Source organism: Muntiacus reevesi, chromosome 3 (genome assembly GCF_963930625.1).
Source record: "Muntiacus reevesi chromosome 3, mMunRee1.1, whole genome shotgun sequence".
NCBI classification, from domain to species: Eukaryota; Metazoa; Chordata; class Mammalia; order Artiodactyla; family Cervidae; genus Muntiacus; species Muntiacus reevesi.
The window spans coordinates 141,046,966-141,068,905 of record NC_089251.1 but is presented as its reverse complement, the minus strand read 5'-3'; the positions used below and the strand labels follow the sequence as shown (position 1 = coordinate 141,068,905).

Sequence of the window (21,940 nt, the reverse complement as noted above, 5' to 3'; positions counted from 1 at the left end):
TTAATCAGAAGTCCTTTTTAATGTCTTTGAGAACTGCTTCAAGTGGCAAAAATCAGCAAATCTGCCCATGGGGCATATTCAGCTAATTGCAATTTACTTTTCCACTAGTCATTCTCTCGCCCTGGGCTGCAACTGCACAAAACTGGAACAACTCTCTGGTTAACAAATGCCAGTCAAGCCAGTTATTTAGCATCATGTAATTTTAAATGACCCATTGGTTTCCCGAATATTTTTTAATCAGTCAGAATGGTGATGTAATGGATTGATTCCAGATATAACTTGTGAAAATTATTCTCTCTGTAAGTTGTACCTGCCATATGCTTGTTTTGGGGGAAACAATAGGGCAATAAGGATAGACCACTGTGAAGAGAATAGAGTGACAGTCTCTATGTTTGTGTAAGCATGCTGTTTAGGATAGGTAAATGTCAGTGAATAAAGCTAAGCTTTGGAAACAGAATCATGTTCTAATTCTTACCGACTAACTGACTCAAGGAAAATCCCTTAACAGCAAACTGGAGGAAAAGAGAGTAAAATGTGAGACCATGTATAATGAAAATAGCGTTCTATAAAACGGAGATGCTGATCAAATGTGTGTCATCGTCAGAGAGCATCTAGTCTGTGGAAATGAAACCACGGGGATAAGATATCAACCTAAGTATCTGTATATGTTTAACAGAGTATTAAATGTTTCATTCAAATGATTTGATGGTGGCTTTCTTATAACTGAAGTATAAGAATTAGTGTGACACTTTGCTCTTGCAATTGTTAGTAAGTTTTAGATTAAAGATACATATTTCTTTCCAAAGAATCTCTCTAAGGTGCCCTAACCAAGGAAGTTATAAATGTATGTATACAACAGAGTATATAGTTATTAGGATCTTCTAAAGAAAAATATTCATAAGATGACTACTTAAATTTTAAGTGAAAGTTGGTAAACTCTTAAATGATAAATGTTTCCATTCTGGCATTATAAAAAATTTTACTGAAGGTCAAAACTTCCAGTTCCAAGTAATTATATTGAAAATGAAAAAGTATACAAGCAGACAATAACTAGGCTTTTAGAAATATTTATTTTTAAAGTCTTAGCTCCCATTGGTAAGAGTTGTCCTAGTCTTTCTGGTTGTGATGCAATGTTACCCACTCTCAGCTGCTATAAAGCTGGGTAACCATTTCAATTCATTATCTTATTATACTTATTATTATTATAGTACAGATTGGTAGCTCAGTTGGTAAAGAATCTTAATTTCCTTAGTTAATATGTCTTTCTGTTAATTTTTTTAATGATTATGGACCTTACTTCATTAAGAAAATTGAGACCATGCTCCATCATCTCTCTCAACTCCTGTTCCCCCATCTTAATGCTATACACAAATGTATCCATAACCAGAGGGAGCCTTTCTTTCTCCTTGTTCAGAGAGCAAGCTATCCTTTCTATGAAATGCTGGCTCCTCCTTATTCCCTTATCCTATTGCTTCTGTATCTTCTGAGATTGCTAGTTGTTCACCTTTGAATTTCAACTCCTCCTTTTCTGTGGGCCTCTCTGCCTCAGCCTGTAAACATGACTAAGACCCAACACTCGCCTCCTGTTCCAATTCTTCTTCCCCTGCTATTCTAAACTTCATAGAAAGTGCTTCCCGGGGGCTGTCTGCATTTCCTTGCTTTCCTTTTCTGCCTCAGCTCACCACTTCTCCCCCCAACCTCAGTCAGAATGTTTCTCAATGAGCAATTTGGTGATCTTCTATTTTCCAATGGAAAATACTTTGTCTTCATTTGATTGACCCCCTTTTCTAAATCTGTGTGCTGTGGTTTGTTCCTTCACTCTTCATGAAAATCTTAATCTCATTGGTTTCCAAGGCACCACATTCCCCTGTTTCTCTTAGCTCTTTTTCTTAAGCACTTAAATATTGGCATTTTCCAGGTCCTCTCCTTAGGCTACTATTGTACCCACTTTAGTACAATTAAGCTTATGAGGTTTTTAATTATTGCCCATAGGTTGACAAAATCCCAAATCTAGACATTCCCCCCACCCGAGTGCTAGATAAGTATACATCTTCAGTCCCCTCTTCTTCCTTGCCTGTTCAGCCTATCCATTTGGATGACACTCATCTCAAACTTAACATGTTGAAAAGCAAATTATTTTTTTCAATTGGAGTATGGCTAATTTACAATATTACATTAATTTTAGATGTACAATATGGTGGTTCAAAATGTTCATAGATTACAGTCCATTTAAAGTAACTATAAAATATTGGCTCCATTTCCTGTGCTGTAAATATATCCCTGTAGAAAAACAAATTCTTGAGTCCTCCTCCCCAAACCTACTCCTCAAATCATTTTTTCTGTTTTAACTCATGGTTCCAATCTTCCATTTGCTGAGTGCCCAAAATGTAGCATCATCTTGAATTATTTTCTTGTACACTACATCCAATCTATCAATAAATCCTGTCCTTTCTATCATTAGAATATATTCAGAGTCTGATCACTTTCATCAGTTGCACTGCTACCATCCTTATGTACCTGGAGGAGGGCATGGCAACCCACTCCAGTATTCTTGCCTGGAGAACCCCATGGATAGAGGAGCCTGGAGGGCGCCAGTCCACAGTGTCTCAGAGTTTGACACAACTGAAGCACCTTAGCGTGTACACACTCATCCTTCTCTAAGCTGCTAGCACATCTCATCTGGATTATTTCAGTAACTTCTACTCGGACTCTCTACTTCTATCGTTGCTCCCCTCTAGTCTCTTCTCTATTGAGCAACCGGAGTGGATTCCTGGCCACCTTTCTGACCTGATCTCCTGCCACTGTACCCAGAAAACATTTTTATGACACCACATATGTTCCAAGGCCATTATGCTTCTCTTATGTTCCTCCTGGAGCATTCTGTCACATGTATGTGCATGACTCTTTCATGTTAATAAATCTTTAGGTAACTATCTCTTATCAGGAAGGACTTCTCAGTATTCTATATAAAATAACTCTTCCCCATCATCCTTTCCTAGTCCCACTTTACTTTTTATTGGTGACTTTTTGTTTTTTCTTACCATCACTGACATATTACACATATACTTTTTCCTTGGGTTTTAGAATACTAAACTCTTATTATTGACTCATGGCATATTTGTTTATTTAATTAGCCAGTTGTCTGTTTGTTTTTGATGCATAGCTATAAGCTCATCACTTAACATAGAAACTAGAAACACAGATCATTATATATTTAATTTTTAAATTAAGATGTAAATTTTCCTCTCCCACCACCACTACAGTGTAAGTTCTATGAGTATAAGGATTTTGTTTTGCTCCTTCTGTGTACACAGCATCTAGAATAGTATCTGACACACAGGCACTTGAAAATAAAGTAAGCACTGCCTATTTATTACACGCCAATATTGTCAATGGTAATGTGACTTTCAAGATGTCTAAAACTAGAATTAACCTTCCACATCCTTACCTCGGTTCTCCTTTCTCTTTCTACACTCCTTCCCTTGACTCTGCTCCCCAAAAGCACAGAATTTCTTTGAGCAGTCCCTCCATGCCTTTGCTCATGCTAACTTCTCTGCCTGGAGGAGACCATCTCCCACCCCAATGGCTCCAGGACACCTGTATAACTCCTCTCTAAGAAGCTCACCAGTCACTCCCTCAAAGATGCCATCTCTGCCCCTTCCTTCCCCCTTTCCTTTCTCAGGGTTCTCCCATGCCGGTTGCTGTCCCTCATGCTCACGCACTATGCTTCTCTAATTATTTTCTCCAAGAAGCCGAGAGCTCCTTGAAATTCAGGAAGCAAATTGAAGCCTTCACCCATGACCTCTTCCAACTTCCTCAGAAGATAAATAGAAACAAACATTAGTATGCCTGGTTCACAGATTGAGAAATTAATTTCAGAGGAGGAGAAACAGTCCAGAACCCCTCAGGAATCCTCTCGAGAGCCCTTGATTCCTATCACTTGGATAGAGGGGAACATTCCTCTCATCTTTGGTAAACTTTGCTATAAGCCTGGGTTCCACCCTGTGCCCCTCTGGAAGGTAACCATGGATACTGGTTTTGAGCTGGCACAAAAGCCTTCAGTTAGTGGAGGCTACAAGTGGTTTTCAGGATGCCTAGAGAGTTTTGGGGTGAAGGGAAAAAGCCTGGAAACACTGACAAAGGTAAGACCTTTGCCTTGGACTCCTGGTCTGGATGTATTTCATTTAGGGTGGGCCCTAAAACTCAGCAGAGTCCCTAAAAGGTGACAGGTCCGACTATGATATTAACTAGCTTTGAGTTGAAAACCGAAGAGAATCCCAGACATCTCCTCTTCTTGGAAAGCAGGACCCCCTCTGTGAAATCTGAAGCAGAGTGTTGACTGACACAAGCAATACCAGCAGAAATCCTGGGTTCCTGGGGTGATCCAAGACACAGAGTCTGGAGACTACAGGTCTCCTGTTCCCGGTCAAAGGGCGCTTCCAAGGGCAACTTGTCCACACCCACATTCTTGCCCCAAGAGTGTGTTTCTTTTCGCAGCCCAGGACCACAGGCGAGCAGGAGATATTCACACTCAGGGCGTCTCCCTGAGGCACCTTCCTCTCCTCTGAGCCCTGACTGACTGACACCTGGGCGGGCGCCGAACAGCAGTCTCCCACCCTAGGGGTCCTGGGTCTTCCCAGCCATCACTTTGTTCTCAAACAAGGCACATCTGGAGAGTAGAGATCTGGGGAGCCCCACTCGCTCCTAGGCGGGCGCGGAACTGGGTCGCAACTTTCCAGTTTCGGCCGGCCGTGTTTCGCCTCCCAAGGTAGGACCCGGAAGCCAATCGCACAAATGCTCAATTGAGCTGGTGCAGGGTGGGTGTGGGTCAGAGTCAATGAAGTGTGTGCCGCTAAGCCTGCTGGTTTCCTGAAGCGAAATCTTAAGGGGAGGGAGAGAAGAAGAGGGTGTGGGAGATGGAGTTGGGGGCGAGAGGTGCCGGCCGTTTCCCGGGGCGTTTTGACGTAGACTTGAAGAGGCGCGGAGCACTCCCACTGCTTAAGAAGAGACGCCGAGGCCGCCAGGACGCCGGAGCTGGGGACCGTCGCTTGCTCGGGGAGCAGTCTGAGCGTTTCCTCTCCACGCACTCCGAGGAATCCAGAGAGCGCTGCAAAGGTAAGTGAGGAGGGGCGCCCTTCTGCCCCCTGGGAGTAAAGCCGCGGAGTAAGGAGTCTCATGGGGCACAAGAGGGCGAGTGTCCCAGGCAGCTCCGCCCTGAGGAGGGAGAGACGGTAGAACCAGGCTCAGGATCGAGACGTGGGGAGCACACCGCGAGGCTTGTAGCAAGACACACGCGGGACCCCAGGGCTGGGGAACTTCAAGGCTCGGGGAAGACTCGAAAGGGAAGGGAACCCGACGAAGCCGAGGTGAGCGCTGTGGCGCTAGCAGACAGCGAATCCTGGACTCGCCGACTTCAGCACCCTGGACAGTGTCCCGCCGCTGGTCTTCTGATAAACTTAGCATTGACACACGGTTTTGACTGAGGAAAAATTAACTTTGCATCTCCTCGACTTTAGTATTTTAGTTCAGAAGAGTTTGATTTTGTTCATGTCAATATCCTGTGTAAATAATATGAAATACAGAGGAAATGTTTTTGAATAGCCTTGTATCTCAATATGCCTCTTGAGGAAAGTGTCTATTCAAAGACAGTTTCTGAAATATTGATTTAAAGGAGATCCCCTGGAGAAAGAAATGACAACCCACTCCAGTATTCTTGCCCCTGGGAAATTCCATGGTCAGAGGAGCATGGCGGGCTACAGTCTATGGGATCATAAAAAGTCGGATACGACTTAGTGACTAAACAACATGTTTTGCTGTTGTACAGAAAAGAAAGATTCATCTTATGGTGTTATCATTAAGTATTCTAATATAGACATATCCTCAAGAGTAGTCCCATGAGCTGTGCCTGGCATGTCTTCATTATACTAACATCTAAATATTTGGAAATATAAGATAAAAGTGAAAGTGAGCTGTATATAATTTCCTGCTTTTTCTTTAGGGTTGCCTAAGTGTGATATAGTCTGTGAAGATTCAGATAAGTCATTTTCAGGGACAAATTATTATGTTAAGTACATCATTTCTCATTGGACTTGTCTGAAGTTAAAAGTATTTTCAAAGTGTGTAGGGATGTCTTGGTTTTATTGCAACAGGCTTTGAAAGCCAGAAAAGTTGAACAAGAGACAAATAATTTTTGTTAAAATACTTGAGATTTATAGCAAGAAGAGAAAAATGAGAAAATATCATTTTTGTGAAAATTATGTAAAAATTGCACATTTTAGATGTTTGTAAAATTAATTTTACATTATTTGTTTATTAATTCTGTTCTAGTGGGTTGAATATATATGTGTATATATTCTATAAGTATATAGATAAGTATATATCCCATACTTTTAACACACTGTCTTGTATTTGTTTTTATTTATAACATTTTACAATTCATATACCTTTTTTAATAATGAAAGGAAACAGAATAAGAAAGCATTCAAAGGTAAAATATGTTCAAATTCTTAATTGCTTGGGAGTCTTAGTTTAGGATAGCTAGGCTAAATTATGGTATTATAGAATAATAAAGCCAAGTAGCAAGACTGAAAAATTTCACTTAATACTCCTTTAAACTACATTTCTCAGTACTAGGGAAAAACAGCTTTATTTATCTTACAAAGGAGCATTTGTTAAGAGTAAATCTTTCTTAATCTAAATATCATTGTTTTAGGCTACCTGACTTGACAATGCATCATTTTAGATAGAGTGGGGCTTGTGGGAGGTAGGATAAGACTTTTCCTAGAGATACTGGTATGTTTCCATTGCTGGCACCACGGTTCTTAAAGGACATAATTATTTTCTTTACCGAATAGAGCACAAGTAGGGACTCATATGAAATATTTCCATCTTGTGCAGTTTCAAGGTCATGGCCAATCCTGGAAGCAGAGGAAGGATCTACCACCCCTTGAGTCTCACCTGCTCCCTGCTCATTGTGGGAATGTGCTGTGTGTGTCCTTTCTTTTGTCATAGCCAGACAGATCTGCTGGCTCTTAACCAAGCTGATCCTCAGTGCTGGGAATCTTCTTCAGTGCTCCTCCTGGAAATGCGGAAGCCTCGAATCTCTAACACTGTTTCAGGTTTCTGGGATTTTATGATCTACCTGAAGTCATCTGAAAACTTGCAGCATGGGGCATTGTTTTGGGATCTGGCCCAACTCTTCTGGGACATCTATGTGGACTGTGTTCTCTCCAGAAACCATGGCTTAGGAAGAAGACAATTGACTGGAGAGGAAGTGAAGATCTCAGCAGTGCATCCACAGCACACAGGGAGAAAAAAAGGTGGTCAACCCCAGGCCCCATGTCTCTTGAAAGGGTAACCAAGCGTGAAAGTGCTGAATTGTGAGGAACAGGGAAATGGCTTTGGGGGAATCCATTGCCACACATAGTCCTCTTGGGGGTGAACCCAAAGAACACACAAGTGATAGGAAGATACTTAACACTTCCTTTTGTAATTTGTGGTAGCTTTTAAAAAATCAACATATTGTCCTCATCTTCATACTTCTGGTAAATAGCAGCAAAGAAGAATCAGATAGACAAGTAAGAAAAGACATGATTCCTAAAACACAATATCGAGGTATAAAGGGATGCCCCAAAATTTACATTTTTTTTCCAATTAGCTTCAACATTGGTAGTCATAACCTGTGTTTATTTGCTATGGAATCAAGAAGTTTGAATATAAGCCTGAGGAACACCTACAGCACACGCACTCTTACCCCTTTTAAATAGAAAAAATAACCCAAATGTTTTCATATAAATGGAAGGACTCCTTGAAATTCACTTAGTTGATGCTATAAATGGTAGAAAAATCAGCTGACTTGCAAATTCACTCTTCCTTGTTTTCTGAACAAATCTCAAATTACTTCCAGCAAGCTGAGTAATTAATTTTTAGAAATCTTGGACTTCCTACAAATTTAGATTTTTCATTGAATAAATATAATCTTCAGTCTTACACATATCAGTCTTCTCTGGGGGCACTAGAAAAAAATTTCCTTTATAGAATTAGAATGAGGGTGAATGAAACACTGTGAGTAAGCTGAGAGATAACAGCCTTATTCACACTGTCTTTGTTCCTTTTTCTGTGTTGTTTTCAACCAATGAACTTCTAAAGCTTGCAAAAAGGGCTGTTTGAGTGGCACTAACTGTTTATGAAGTAGTGGAAAACTGAAAAATAAAATAATTTTTTCATTTGCACATTTTGTTGTGAGAATTGTTATATAATTGTAAAATGGAAAAATCTATTAAAATAGCAACTAACAGTGATAGTTCTAGATAAATCTTTTCTCAAGATATTGTAGAACATTTAAATATTTAATTTGTTTTAATCTCAATAACAAAAGATATGATTAACTGATCCATAAAACCAGATAATCCACTGGTATTATTTATACATAAATTTATTGTTTTGACAAATGTTATTGTCACTTAAGCCAATTTCACTTCCTAGCAGAAATATTCTTTCACCAGCTTAGTTACTAAAGCAGAAGTACAAAATGAGTGTCTATAAATATTGGTTGCCAATATTTTGAAAATATTTTGAACAGAGGCTGCCCAGATATTGACATTAGTAAGCACTGTATATTTTCTTCATGTGTATTGTAGACTTTTTATCCCACCACTCTTTTCCTATATAGCTGTCATACTCAAATTACTACCAGTATTTCTTGGTTTTGTATTTTACACTCACTTTGAATTACTTTATCTATAGAATAAATGAAAATAATAATATTTGTGTTCAACTTAACATGAAAATAATATATAAATATATCACATATAATGATATTATAATTATATATTATGTACTATACTTCTATATTATAATTATGTAGATATACATAGAATCTCAAACAATACTTTCAGTTTGCTTGTTTGCAATAGGCTATCAAAATAGTCTGAGACTACATGTAATTTTCTGAGCACACTTCAACATTTCTATCTTTAAAAAAAACTGGTGGATTTGTCTTCAGCATTGGAAGTCACTTCCTTCATCTTGCTACAGAGATGCTATTGACCCAGCTGATCTGAAAACTTTGCAAGCAGTAGGACTAAACATCTTACTTTATTGAAGTTATTTTAATGTTTGACATAATCAATTGTTGCATATCAGGAAATAAGACTTTCCTTTTACACTGTATAGTCACAGTCAAAGAGGGTCTTGGGTCAAGGAGACACCATGTTTTAAAGCTAAATAGTTGCGGGAACATTGAGATTTTATCTCAAGAGGCTTGATTAAATCTCTAGTGGCTCAACTAGACTCTGGATGTACCTGCACAGATTCTCTACTAATTTTTTTTTGTCCCCAGGGAATTAGTATTCTATCAGGTTGGGATGGGGTGAGAGTGAAGAGGTGTTTGTCCCCATAGTTCTCAGGAAAATTACATCATCAGAGCAGAAGAGAAGAACTAAAATAAGTGTCTCCATAATACACAAAAAGGTTCTTGCTATTTTGATGTCTTCAAGTTAAATAGTTTAAATACACTTGAATAATGTTGCAATGAATCATGCCTTATTAAAAACACAGAACTTCTATATAACTTTGTATGTTAATATACTTGTTTTTTAAAATATATTTATTAATATTGAGTCAGCAAATATAAAAACAAGAGATATCAAATAGCTATATAACCTTAGGCAATCTAATTGACTTATTTAACCCTTAGTTTCTTCATCTGAAAAAGAGGGATATGGAAAAAATTAGAAGACCCATAATGTATCTTAAGGTTCTATGTTCTGATGTTCTGTGATCTTATAAAAAATAAATGTATGAAAAGCATGGATTTACCTATAGAAGAATCTGAAAGAGCTTTTTACTCCAATGATAACTTCCTGAGCTTAGTGATGATCTAGACACTGTGGTGCTTTATAATTATGATAAGCAGGAACAGAGGTGATCCAGAAATGAAAATTGCCAAAATTCTGAGACCTAAAGATATCATTGTTTGAGAAAAGACTCAGAAGAGCATCATTAATTTGTCTAGAAAAATACGAGCTAAACTGAATGCTGAAATATTCAGAAGACTGAAGAAGTTATACCCAGGCTTAAGTACTAAATTATGATGGATTCTGTGTAGGCAGATAGGCAGAGACAATGAGAGAGAAAATGATAAATTGATTTAGGAAAAGTGTAAGCTGATAATGTCTCCCAAGTAGAAAATAACAAAGTTGAGGTTAACTCATGGGTTAGTAAAGGCTTCAATACAAATGAAAGGATTTTTAAGCATATCCTTGTTTGTATCAAAAATGATGATTCCTTGCTTCAACAAATCTTGCTCTGCCCCTGAGAGGAACAGAAAAACTTGCCTTCCAGAGCTTGGTAGTTTTAATGGTCTAGGAAAATTGTGAGTCTTTGCTTTCCTCTTTGACATGAAAATTAACATTTAGATTTAGAATTTGATGATGTTTGCAGTTGGTGTCTAACTAGCTGACAAATGTTCATAGTGCTTATTTTTTAAACACTAAGCAGAAGACAAAACAATGCTTTAGAAATACAAATTAGATTTACAAATGCTTGATTTTCTGCTTTACTCACTATAAGAAATTTTTTAAGTAGCATATTCAGAAATTACTTATCTAGAAATCTTTCTAAATAAACATTTGGAGCTGTAGTCAATTTTGCAATACAAGTTTCTTCACTGCAATATTATTTATAGTAACAGAAAATTGGAAATAATCTAAATGTCCCATAGTTGGGTAATGATAAATTAAATTATGGCATAAAGTATGTATTATGATTCTCTTTGGAAGATTATACTATAGATGGTTTAAAGTATTTTTTAAATTTTTATATTATATAACAATTTTTTACTTTTCTAGTCAGAAAAGTATATTTTAATACATATTAATCCAATAGGAAATGTATTTCTTATAATCTACTTAATTCATATTACATAATTAAACTTTATAGAACACAAAATTTTGCATAAATAAAAATTTACACATATACCTTTGCAATAAATTTGTACAGAACCTTAATAGCAGAGTAGCAGAAATAGAGTGGCAGAAAATTTTCTTTTTAAAACCAAGTCATTGATGTTTAATCAGCCTGAAAATATTTTGGTGATCTAACGATTAGTTCCTTTTTTCTACTTTCAGGTGCCTTTTCTCAGCAACCAAGAACCCCTTCCCTAAAGAAGAAAGAGTTGATTGAAGACTTGATAAGCATGCATGTGCATAGTAGCAGATCAAAGTTCATTGGAAAAGTGACCAGTGGCCTGGAAATAAAGAGAAAATAAATCTAACCTCAGAGCTACGCACATCTTGGCATTTAAACAAATATATATATTTTTCTTGACTATTGATCATTCATTTACTTGAAATGATGGGAGTGTAAAAAGATAAATATTAAACCACATTCCCTTGGAGTACTTAGCTTCAGTCTTTTAGGCTGCTGGCACGTTCCTTCAAATGGTGACACTGCTGTCAGATCATCCCACTGTCTGAAAGAGAGGACCTGTGCTTGCTAAGTTGCTTCAGTTTTGTCTGACTCTTTGCGACCCAATGAACTGTAGCCCCCAGACTCCTCTGCCTATGGGATTCTCCAGGCAAGAATACTGGAGGGGGTTGGATGGGGCTACTCAGATTCTTTATGTTCATTTTGGTCATTGTTTTGGGATGCTTGACATTGTTAATGAACTGGAGTGCTAGACATTTAATTTGAATACACTGCATGGCTTCAAAGACATCAATCACTGAATTGCTTATGCACAGGCATATGATACTATACTTATTAATTGCCTGAATTTTGTTTGGAAGAATATTTTTGAATATTTTGAACTGAGTGATGCGAAAAACAAAATGAAGCAATTCTACTAACAGAAACAAGATTAATAAAAGCTCTGGACCCCAAGTAATGTTCTTGAAGTCTTTTTATTTAAGTATTCAGTGTTACCATTAATGATAATCCAAACTCTAACAAAATAGTAGTAAGTATAATTTTTTTCTCCAATTAGTTTATTTTCTATTGGATTAAATATTATGACTATAATTGATAACAATTTGCTTTGAAAATCAAACTAAAAATAAAAGCAGCATTATAAGAAAAGAACCCATAAAAATATTTTTCCTCAAAATGACCAGGCCTGAATAAGGTTCATTGCAAAGAAGTCCAATTAGCAAATTTATTTGAGTTCCAGACATAATGCTATTTTTATCTCTAATTATGTTCATCTTGCCAATCATTCTGACTATTATAACTGGTGGTTGAAAACCAGAGTGAATTTCAGCTATGTTAGCAATTCACTTGCTTTCCTAGATCCAAAGGAAGTCTCAGTAAGGAACTCTCTTCACTGAAGATTTAGGGTCTCCTTTAAATGATAAATCTTATCCAAAGGGTTAATATTAAAAGACACAGCTGCATCTGATGATTCACCAAATCCTGACAATAGGGGAAGGAAGTCTGGGGAAGGAAGTGAGAAGGGGGCCCAGCCTCAGCTTTAACTTGATTAGAAGAATGAGCACATTAAGAGCTGCCATTCTTTGACTACCATTTCTACAGAGGGTCAAGGGTTTACTTTTGTGCTACTTTCACTAATGTCTTATATCAATTTCTTAAAAAGTATCACATAAACTCATTATCTGTTATACATCGTTGAAGAGATGCCATTCTTGCACGGCTTGCCCCTTACTCCTCCTACACCTCGGTCCTACACGAGAGGGGCTGCCAGTTTTTTCTGATGCTTTGTGAGCCATCTAGTCTCTGGTGCAATTAATCAGTTCTGTCTTTGTAGAAGGCAAGCAGCTGTAGACAACATGTAAATACATGAACATGGCAGTGTTCCAATAAAACTTGGCTTGTGGACACTGAAATTTGACTCCAAGTCACTTTCAAGTGTTAGAAAACATTATTCTTCATTTGACGTTTTCCAGTTATTATTATTATTTTTTAATGTAATAACCTCTCTTTAAGCACAGCCAGCACAAAACTGGCAGTGGGCAGATCTGACCGGTGGGCTGTAGTTTGCTGACCGGTGCTCTGGGGCATCCTTATCAAACTTGTAAGGAATAAGCTGGGAGGAAGTAAGAAAGAGTGAATATGCTGAATAACAAAACAAAACAAACAAACAAAAAAAATCCTGTTAGGCTGAAAAGCAGATTCAAAAAGATTAGGATGAGATTGAACAGGAGTAACATAGTCTTAATGCTACCCAGTTGGACATAATTTCACTTTGGAAACATTACTAGAAGTTATGGATCATATGAAAAAGAGCACACAGTCTCTCTAAATGTAATATGAACTGCATATCCAGACAATAGGTGAAATAATGGAACCAAAGCAATTTTTATTCAAAGTTGAAAGCAGTGGTTAGAGTACAGGCTCAAGAGCTGGGTTCGAGGATCAAGTTCATCAGGTAGTGACAACTTTGGACAAGTTACTGATCATCTTTGTGCCTTAATTTTCTTATAAAATGAGATATCTATTTACTATGTTTGTTGTGAGGTCTAAATGAGCTAGTACATATATGGTGTGTAGAAGCTAAACACTCTCACAGTTAAAAAATGTTAGTTACTACTTTGAACTTTGTTCAGTTAAATACCCTAGTCATACATACAGAGGAAAGCACAGAAGTACTTTGATCAGATTCACTGAATGTGGGATTTTAGTAAGAAACATTTATGTTTTAGAATAAATTTATTTTGAGATAATTGCTGAGTCATACACATTGTAAGAGATAATACAGAGACATCCTATTTACCCTTCATCCAGGTTCCCTCCGTAATAACATCTTGCATAACTACAGTACAATAACACAACCAGAGAATTGACATTGATAGAATCCGCAGGGTTTATTCAGATCTGACCGGTTCTGCATGCACTTGCGTGTGTTTATTTTGTTCTTTCCCAAGCCTGTTCTTCAGCAGAAGTATCGGGACAAAAAATTAGGTCATCAATAAGGAAATTTAGATATTGAAGAAGATAGTTGCACAAATGCCTGTAGACCATACGCTTGAATACGACTACCAATATATTCAAAGAAAGGGCCTCTGTTGGAAGTACAGCACAACTAGATTTGAATTGCCTCTTCTTTCCATTTCCCTCTACCCCTCCTCACTCCCAAGGCTTTACTCTGAAGAACTAAGTCACAAGAGTAGAGAGATTAAAAAATAAAATTTGCATCATGCTTCATACCAGACTATCAAGAAAGAGGTAGAAGGTTTAGTGTGGTCAGTACAGATTTTGAAAACATGTTTCGTCATCACCTTAAGGGGCCTTGGAATCTGAGTTCCTTTTCACTTCAGGTTGGTCAAGGTGATCTGATCAACAAGGGCAGGGAAGGCCCTGCACGCTCGCTCAGCTCCACAATACAGGTCCAGGTTTACTGAAGATTGCAGGTCTGAAATCAACAGAAGGAAAGTCCTTCAGAGAAAGCACCTGTAGGTCCTTAAACTGATCTGAATAAAGTTCTAGCACAGAGAAGAACTAAAATTCATCTCTCTTCAGTTTCTGGTGGCAATGCCCTTTCTCTAAGCTAGCCTGCAAATGAGATGGGTATCATTTACCTTGATCAATTACCAGTCGAGACAAGTTGTGGTTCTTAAAGAGAATTTTCCCATAGGTCCAAGCAGCATTCTGAGTAGCCAGAAAGCACACTCTCGAGCAGTGGTTTTCAAACTCTGGTGTATGTTGAAATCGCCTTTGTTTGTTCTGTTAGTTACTCAGTCATTTCTGACTCTTTATGATCACATGGACTGTAGCCTGCCATTCTCCCCTTCATTGGAATTCTCCAAACAAAAATACTGGAGTTGGTTGCCATTTCCTTCTCCAGGGGATCTTTCCGACCCAGGGATCGAAGCCGGGTCTCCTGTACTGCAGGCAGATTCTGTATCATCTGAGCCACCAAAGAAAACCTAAAATCACCTTGTGAGTATTAAAACAGATTGCTAGGTCACAGACTCAGAGTTCAGATTCAGTATACACAAGGGTTAATTTTATGTGTCAATTTGAATAGAGTGTGGTGCTTGGATATTTAGTAAAACATTTTTCTGGGTGTGTCTGTGCAGGTGTTTCTGGATGAGATTAACATTTGAATGAGTAGGCTGAGCAGAGCAGAGTGCCTTCCAATCAATTGAAGGCTTGAATAGAAAAGGTCTGAGTGAGAGAATTCCTTCTGCCTGATTGTTTTCCAGCAGAGACATCAATTTTCTTTTGCTTTTGGACTCGAAAGGAGACATCAGTTCTGGAGAACTTAGACTGCTATAGCATATCAGGGATGGGACCCAAGAAACTGTGTTCCTAATAGGTTCCTGGGTGATACTGATGTTGCTGGCCTAGGGACGATGCTTTGAGACCTCTGCTCTATAGATACTGACTAATGGTTTGAGTGGTCCCGTGTGATCTATTGTAATAGGAATCGTGCTGTAGAAAGATCTTCAGTTTGGCAGTTATCAACCAAAAAATGGATTTGCATACTTTAAGCTTAAAGTTCCACTTCTAGGAATTGATCCTACAAACATATTTACATATGAGTACAAATATATATGCTATAAGAATACTCACCAAAACATTCTTATGATAATAAAAAATTGGGAGCAACTTAATTACACACTAATAAGTAAATTATTGTATATTTATACTGTGGGATATTATGTAGCACTTTAAAAATGACATTGCTCAATGTCTAAGGTATATTGGCAAGTGAAAAGAGCAAAAACAAGTACAATCTAATTTATGTTGAGAAAGTAGAGACACATACATGCAAAGAAAAAAAGTCTGAAGAAAAATTCACAAAACTGCAAACAGTGCTTACTTCTGAGAAATAGGTGCCATGTCATGATGGTGAATTCATTTTTAAAAAGCATGTGCACTTGGTCATTTTAATTTTACGATGAGTATGTTGTATAATATTGTTTGTGCAATTATTTTTCTTGTTTGTGTAATTAATAAAAATAAGATCGCAGGAAATAAAAACTTGGAAAGGCTTATTTTGTTAGTTATACACTTCAGTTACATGATTTATTTTGGCTCCATCTGTGCTGTTTTCTGTTGAACCTTAGGAGAGGGTTCATGCCTATTTTTAATGTTTATTCTCTAACACTGCTCCAGAACTACAAGAACCTTGAATAAATAATATTCTATTGCCAGAATAAAATCTTGTCCAGAGGAAATTTATTTTAGAATATTCTGTTTCTCAGTCCATAGTTGTAAAAACTTTAACTACAGTAATAAAAAATAGAGAAACAACCCTCCATTTCATACATTTTTAAAAATTTAGTTGTTATATTTTTTAAGTTCCAGTCCCCTGAAATGTTAAAATAGCCAAAGATATGCACCTAGAGCTGACTGTGGCTCAGATCATCAGCTCCTTCTTGCAAAATTCAGGCTTAATGTGAAGAAAGTAAGGAAAATCACTAGGCCAGTCGAGTATGACCTAAACCAAAGCTTTTATGTTTATACAGTGGAAGTGACAAAAAGATTCAAGGGATTAGATCTGGTACACAGAGTGCATGAGGAATTATGGACAGAAGTTCATAACATTGTACAGGAGGCAGTGACCAAAACCATCCAGTAGAAAAAGAAATGCAAGAAGGCAAAGTGGTTGTCTAAGGAGGCTTTACACATAGCTAAGGAAAGAAGAGAAGCAAAAAGCAAGGGAGAAAGGAAAAGATATATCTAACTGGATGCAGAGTTCCAGAGAATAACAAGGAGATGTAAAAGGTCTTCTTAAATGAACAGTACAAAGAAGCAGAGGAAAAAAATGTTATGGGAAAGACTAGAGACTGCTTCAAGAAAACTGGAGATATCAAGGGAATATTTTGTGAAAGGATGAGCACGATAAAGGACAGAAACGGTAAGGACCTAACAAAAGCAGAAGATATGAAGGAGAGGTGGCAAGAATACATAGAAGACCTGCATGAAAAAAGCTTTAATGACTTGGATAACCATGATGGTGTGATCATTCACCTAGAGCCAGATATCCTGGAATGTGAAGTCAAGTGGGCCTTAGGAAGCAATACTACGAACAAAGTTAGTGGAGGTGATGGAATTCCAGCTGAGCTATTTCAAATCCTAAAAGATGATGCTGTGAAAGTGCTGCTCTCAATACACCAGCAAATTTGGAAAACTCAACAGTGGCCACAGGACTGGAAAGGGTTCATTCCAACCCCAAAGAAGGTCAGTGCCAAAGAATGTCCAAACTACTGCACAACTGTGCTCATTTCACATGTTAGCAAGGTAATGTCGAAATCCTTCAAGCTAGGCTTCAACAGTATGTGAACTGAGAACTTCCAGATGTACAAGCTGGACTTAGAAAAGACCAAGGAACCAGAGATTAAATCACCAGTATCTGTTGGATCATAGAAAAAGCAAAGGAATTCCAGAGAAACATCTACTTCTGCCTCATTGACTATGCTAAAGCCAGTTTACAAAAAACTGTGGAAAGTTCTTAAAAAGATGGGAATATCAGACCACCTTACCTGCCTCCTGAGAAACCTGTGTGCAGGTTAAGAAGCAACAGTTAGAGCTGGTCATGGAACAATAGACTGGTTCAAAATTGGGAAAGGAGCTCTTCAAGGCTGTTCAGGTAGGAGCAAAAGGAGAGGCCACGTGTCCTGCCACCTCCCCAAATCCTTCTTGTTGGAATCCATCTTGACTGAGCAATGCATGTGCCACCAGGAAGGATCCTGAGTCAGAATGATTGGCAAGAGACAACCCAGAAACTAATCCCATCACCATAAAACCCAAGACTGTGAGCCATATGGCAGAGCAGTTCTCCTGGGTTCCTTTACCCTCCTGCTCTCTGCCCGGGCACCTTTTTCCAATAAAGTCTTTTGCTTTGTCGGCATGTGTGTCTCCTTAGACAATTCACTTCCATGTGTTATACAAGAGCCCACTTTTGGGCCCTGGAAGGGGTCCCCCTTCCTGTAACAGGAACACCTGTGAAATCAGTGTGCATGGGTGCATGCTAAGTTGTTTCAGTCGGGTCCAGCTCTTTGTGACCCTATGGACTGTAGCCTGTCAGGCTCGTCTGTCCATGGAATTCTCCAGGCAACTCACCATGGAATAGGTTGCCATACCCTCCTGTAGGTGATCTACCTGACCCAGGGATTGAATCTGTGTCTCTTACATCTCCTGCATTGGCAGGTGGATTCTTTACCACTAGTATCACCCAACAGTCTGGAGGAAACTGCAATTGGAAAATAATTCACTTGACTGTAACTAACAATCAATCTGGGCTCTGAATGAATTAAGGATGTGAGAGAAGGCTATCAAAATAATGGGTACAGAGGTTTAAGCATATTAGATTATCTAGTCTGCATTAGTCTTCTGGCAATGGAAATACTGATCCCATGCCTTCCTTACAAGAATAATTAATCAGGCAAACCAGTATATAGTAAATATCTTCTCTGGACTAAGACCTCTCTCTTGAGCTCCAGATTGTACATGTTAATTGTTTCTGATATTTCTATTTGGTTATTTCCAAGCAATTCACACTTAATGTGTTCAAGACAGAACTCCTGATGTGTTGACCTCTGTCTTAGCTTTCCCAGCCTTCCTCATTGCAATAAGTATATAACCTTTTACCCAGGCTAAGCCACTGTCATTTGCCTAGACTACAATAGACTCTCATCCAGTCTGTTTACAAACCCTCTTGTCCTTCTTCAAGTCATTTTCCACACAATGTCAGTTTTGGAAAAACATAAATCTACCCCTTTCTGAATGAATGCCCAGGATCCAACACAGCTCTTAGCACATAAAGTTCAATTACTATTTGTTGAATGAATGAATGATGAACCAACTAGACACATTTTTTTCTACCTTCGTGGAGCTTAATGCTAGAATTCTGTGTACCATTTCCTACCAATGATTTCCATATATGTGCATATATATGTGTACATGTATATATGACAAAGAGAGAAAGACTAAGACTTCAGTACATACATTTAGGATTCCTAGGCAGCATATCTATGTATACCTTCATGTCTACTTTTGAGAAGTCTACTTTATAAATAATTGAGATAAAGATCCAGTGTTGCTTAAGCACTGCTCTTTATTTTTCTACAGTCTGCTGAAATTCAAGCTTCATTTTCTGATTATTTAACATAATAGTTTAGATGACGGTTCCAGATAGGAAAGAAAGGAAATGGAATAATGCTCCCACATCTCCCTTAACCTCGCCTCCTAACCCTCTCATCACTCCCTCGCCTTCTCATCCTTGAAACATGCTGTGTTAAACAGAAGCCAAAGAGATGGAAGAGGAGCAGAGGAAAGGATTTCATAGCTTTACACTGGAAATTTCACTCATAAATGGAAAGAAAATAATTTAATGAGAAAGTAAGACTAGAGTATGCTGCCCTTTTTTTGTCACCATAAAAATAGTGTTAGATGCTCCTTCAAATCTAATTTCTTTACTTCAAGTTTGAACAAATCATTTGCCACTGATTTTCAATCTAACATTTGGAATTTAAAGAGGTTTGGGGAGACCCTTCTATACACTTCTTCTTTTCCAGTAAGTTCTCAGAGTCTCCTGAAATTCTATTATCCTAGATCTTGATACTGAATGACTCTATTCAGTTATGTCAACAACTATGCCCAAACTGACCATGAAACTCACCATTTTTGTTGCATCTCCTGCATTGGCAGGTGTATTCTTTACATTAGCAGCACCATCCAGGAAGCCCGAGTCATATAGTCATATACAGTTCATCTTAATTTCCAAACTATGTTGACTTCTTAGCAAAGCTCCAACTCAGAAGGCTAGTCAGCTACCAGGATAATCACAACACTGAGTAAATATATTGATAGTCTGAGTAAATCAGTATGTTACAAACTATAGATCTTTCTGGTTTTTCTAACAATTCTCAAATAAAAAAATTAAAAAATTGGGGCAGTAAAATGATTAGAAACTTCCTGCCGTTATCTGATGCATCTGTAACAGAGATGGAAATAAAATAAAAATGACCAATACCTTAATTTAGTTTGTTTGCCTTTCCACATCTTCATAAATGTGGTTACCACATTTCTGTCTCTGATTACATTTGGTGTGATTTTGGTAGGCATGCATAGGTTATGTACAAATTACAGGGGGTATTTTTATAATCCATATCAACAATGGCTAAGTTGAGTTTACAAACAGGATTATATTCATCACTGAATGAGGATACAAAATTAATAAGAAACATTTGAGTAAAGAATGACAGTGTTCACTATGGAGAGCAGTGTGGAGATTCCTTAAAAAACTGGAAATAGAACTGCCATATGACCCAACAATCCCACTGCTGGGCATACGCATCGAGGAAACCAGAATTGAAAGAGACATGTGTACCCCAATGTTCATCGCAGCACTGTTTACAATAGCCAGGACATGGAAGCAACCTAGATGCCCATTGGCAGACAAATGGATAAGAAAGCTGTGGTACATATACACAATGGAATATTACTCAGCTATTAAAAAAATGCATCTGAATCAGTTCTAAAGAGGTGGATAAAACTGGAGCCTATTATACAGAGTGAAGTAAGTCAGAAAGAAAAACACCAAAACAGTATATTAATGCATATATATGGACTTTAGAAAGATGGTAACATTAACCTTATATGCGAGACAGCAAAAGAGACACAGATGTAAATAACAGATTTTTGGATTCTGCAGGAGAAGGTGAGGGAGGGATGATTTGAAAGAATAGCACTGAAACATGTATATTATCATATGTGAAATAGATCGCCAGTCCAGGTTCAATGCATGAGACAGGGTGCTCAGGGCTGGTGCACTGGGACGACCCTGAGGGATGGGATGTGGAGGGAGGTGGGAGGGAGGACCAGGATGGGGAACACATGTACACCCATGGCTGATTCATGTGAATGTATGGCAAAAACCACTACAATATTATAAAGTAATTAGCTTCCAATTAAAATAAATGAAAAAAGAAGAAAAAAAAAATAATGGCAGTGTTAAATAAATGTAAAAAGTAGCCATGAAGGTATACATAGATCCTATGCTTAAAGACCTCAAAGAAATTAAATTGATGTAAAAGAAATGAAACAATAAATTTAAACCTCACAGTTAGTACTTGCTGAATTATCACAAAGTATACAATGCAATAGAATAACAAAAAGGGAAAGGTGTACTTTTCTGCTAATATCCTAAGCATGTGTGTCTAATAATGCATGCTTTCTGCAGAAGCAGCTCAATGGTGCTACTGTAAATGGAAACAGGTAAATTTTTTGAGATATATATATTTTTTATATTATCTACAAGATTGGATAATGCTAATCGTATCTTTTTACATTATTGCATCATCTAAATTTAAAAATAAACTTTACCTTTTCATGATATCCCTTTTAATGATCTAATGATGGGTGTATATATAGATATATCAATATATACATATATATACATATATATGTGTGTGTGTGTGTATATATATATATATATATATATATATGCTGCTGTTTAATCGCTAAGTCATGTCTGACCCTTTGGGACTCCATGGTCTGCAGCCTGCCAGGCTCCTCTGTCTATGGGGTTTCCCAGCAAGATCACTGGAGTGGGCGGACATTCCCTTCTCCGGGGGATCTGTCTCACGGGTGCCTCCTGCGTCTCCTGCACTGAGGCTGATGTTCTACTGAACCACCAGGGAAGTCTCCATTTATGTGTATGTGCTTAGCCACTCAGACATTTCCAACTCTTTGTGACACCATGGACTATAGCCTGCCAGGCTCCATTGTCCACGGGGATTCTCCAGACAAGAATACTGAAGTGGGTTGTCATGCCCTCCTCCAGGGGATCTTCCCAACCCAGGGATCAAAGCCAGGTCTCAAGAATTGCAGGCGGATTCTTTACCATCTGAACCACAAGGGAAATCCAAGAATACTGGAGTGGGTAGCCTATCCCTTCTCCAGGGGAACTTACCAACCCAGAAATTGAACTGGAATCTCTTACACTGCAGGTGGATTCTTTACTAGCTGGACT

The 21,940-nt window shown here is 37.9% G+C and overlaps 2 protein-coding genes across 2 annotated transcripts in view; one reads left to right on the top strand and one right to left on the bottom strand.

Annotated features, from left to right (window-relative positions):
• Positions 1–6,907: 6,907 nt before the first annotated feature.
• On the top strand, positions 6,908–11,269 carry FAM237A (family with sequence similarity 237 member A). Its single transcript, XM_065930959.1, has 2 exons — positions 6,908–7,319; positions 11,130–11,269. Exons 1-2 carry the CDS (start codon positions 6,908–6,910, stop codon positions 11,267–11,269), a joined length of 552 nt encoding a protein of 183 aa, XP_065787031.1.
• A 2,995-nt stretch (positions 11,270–14,264) lies between these two features.
• DYTN (dystrotelin) overlaps positions 14,265–21,940 on the bottom strand; it is a 73,900-nt gene continuing 66,224 nt past the window's right edge. Inside the window, 1 exon segment of the mRNA XM_065928926.1 lies at positions 14,265–14,368. Coding sequence (XP_065784998.1) covers positions 14,265–14,368 — 104 coding nt within the window.

What these genes read in the sequence shown, in the direction of transcription:
- FAM237A (XM_065930959.1), top strand. Translation starts at nt 6,908, where the DNA reads ATGGCCAATCCTGGAAGCAGAGGAAGGATCTACCACCCCTTGAGTCTC. An exon ending in GCACACAGGGAGAAAAAAAG is followed by an intron (nt 7,320 to 11,129) that starts GTGGTCAACCCC and finishes TTCTACTTTCAG; the next exon opens with GTGCCTTTTCTCAGCAACCA.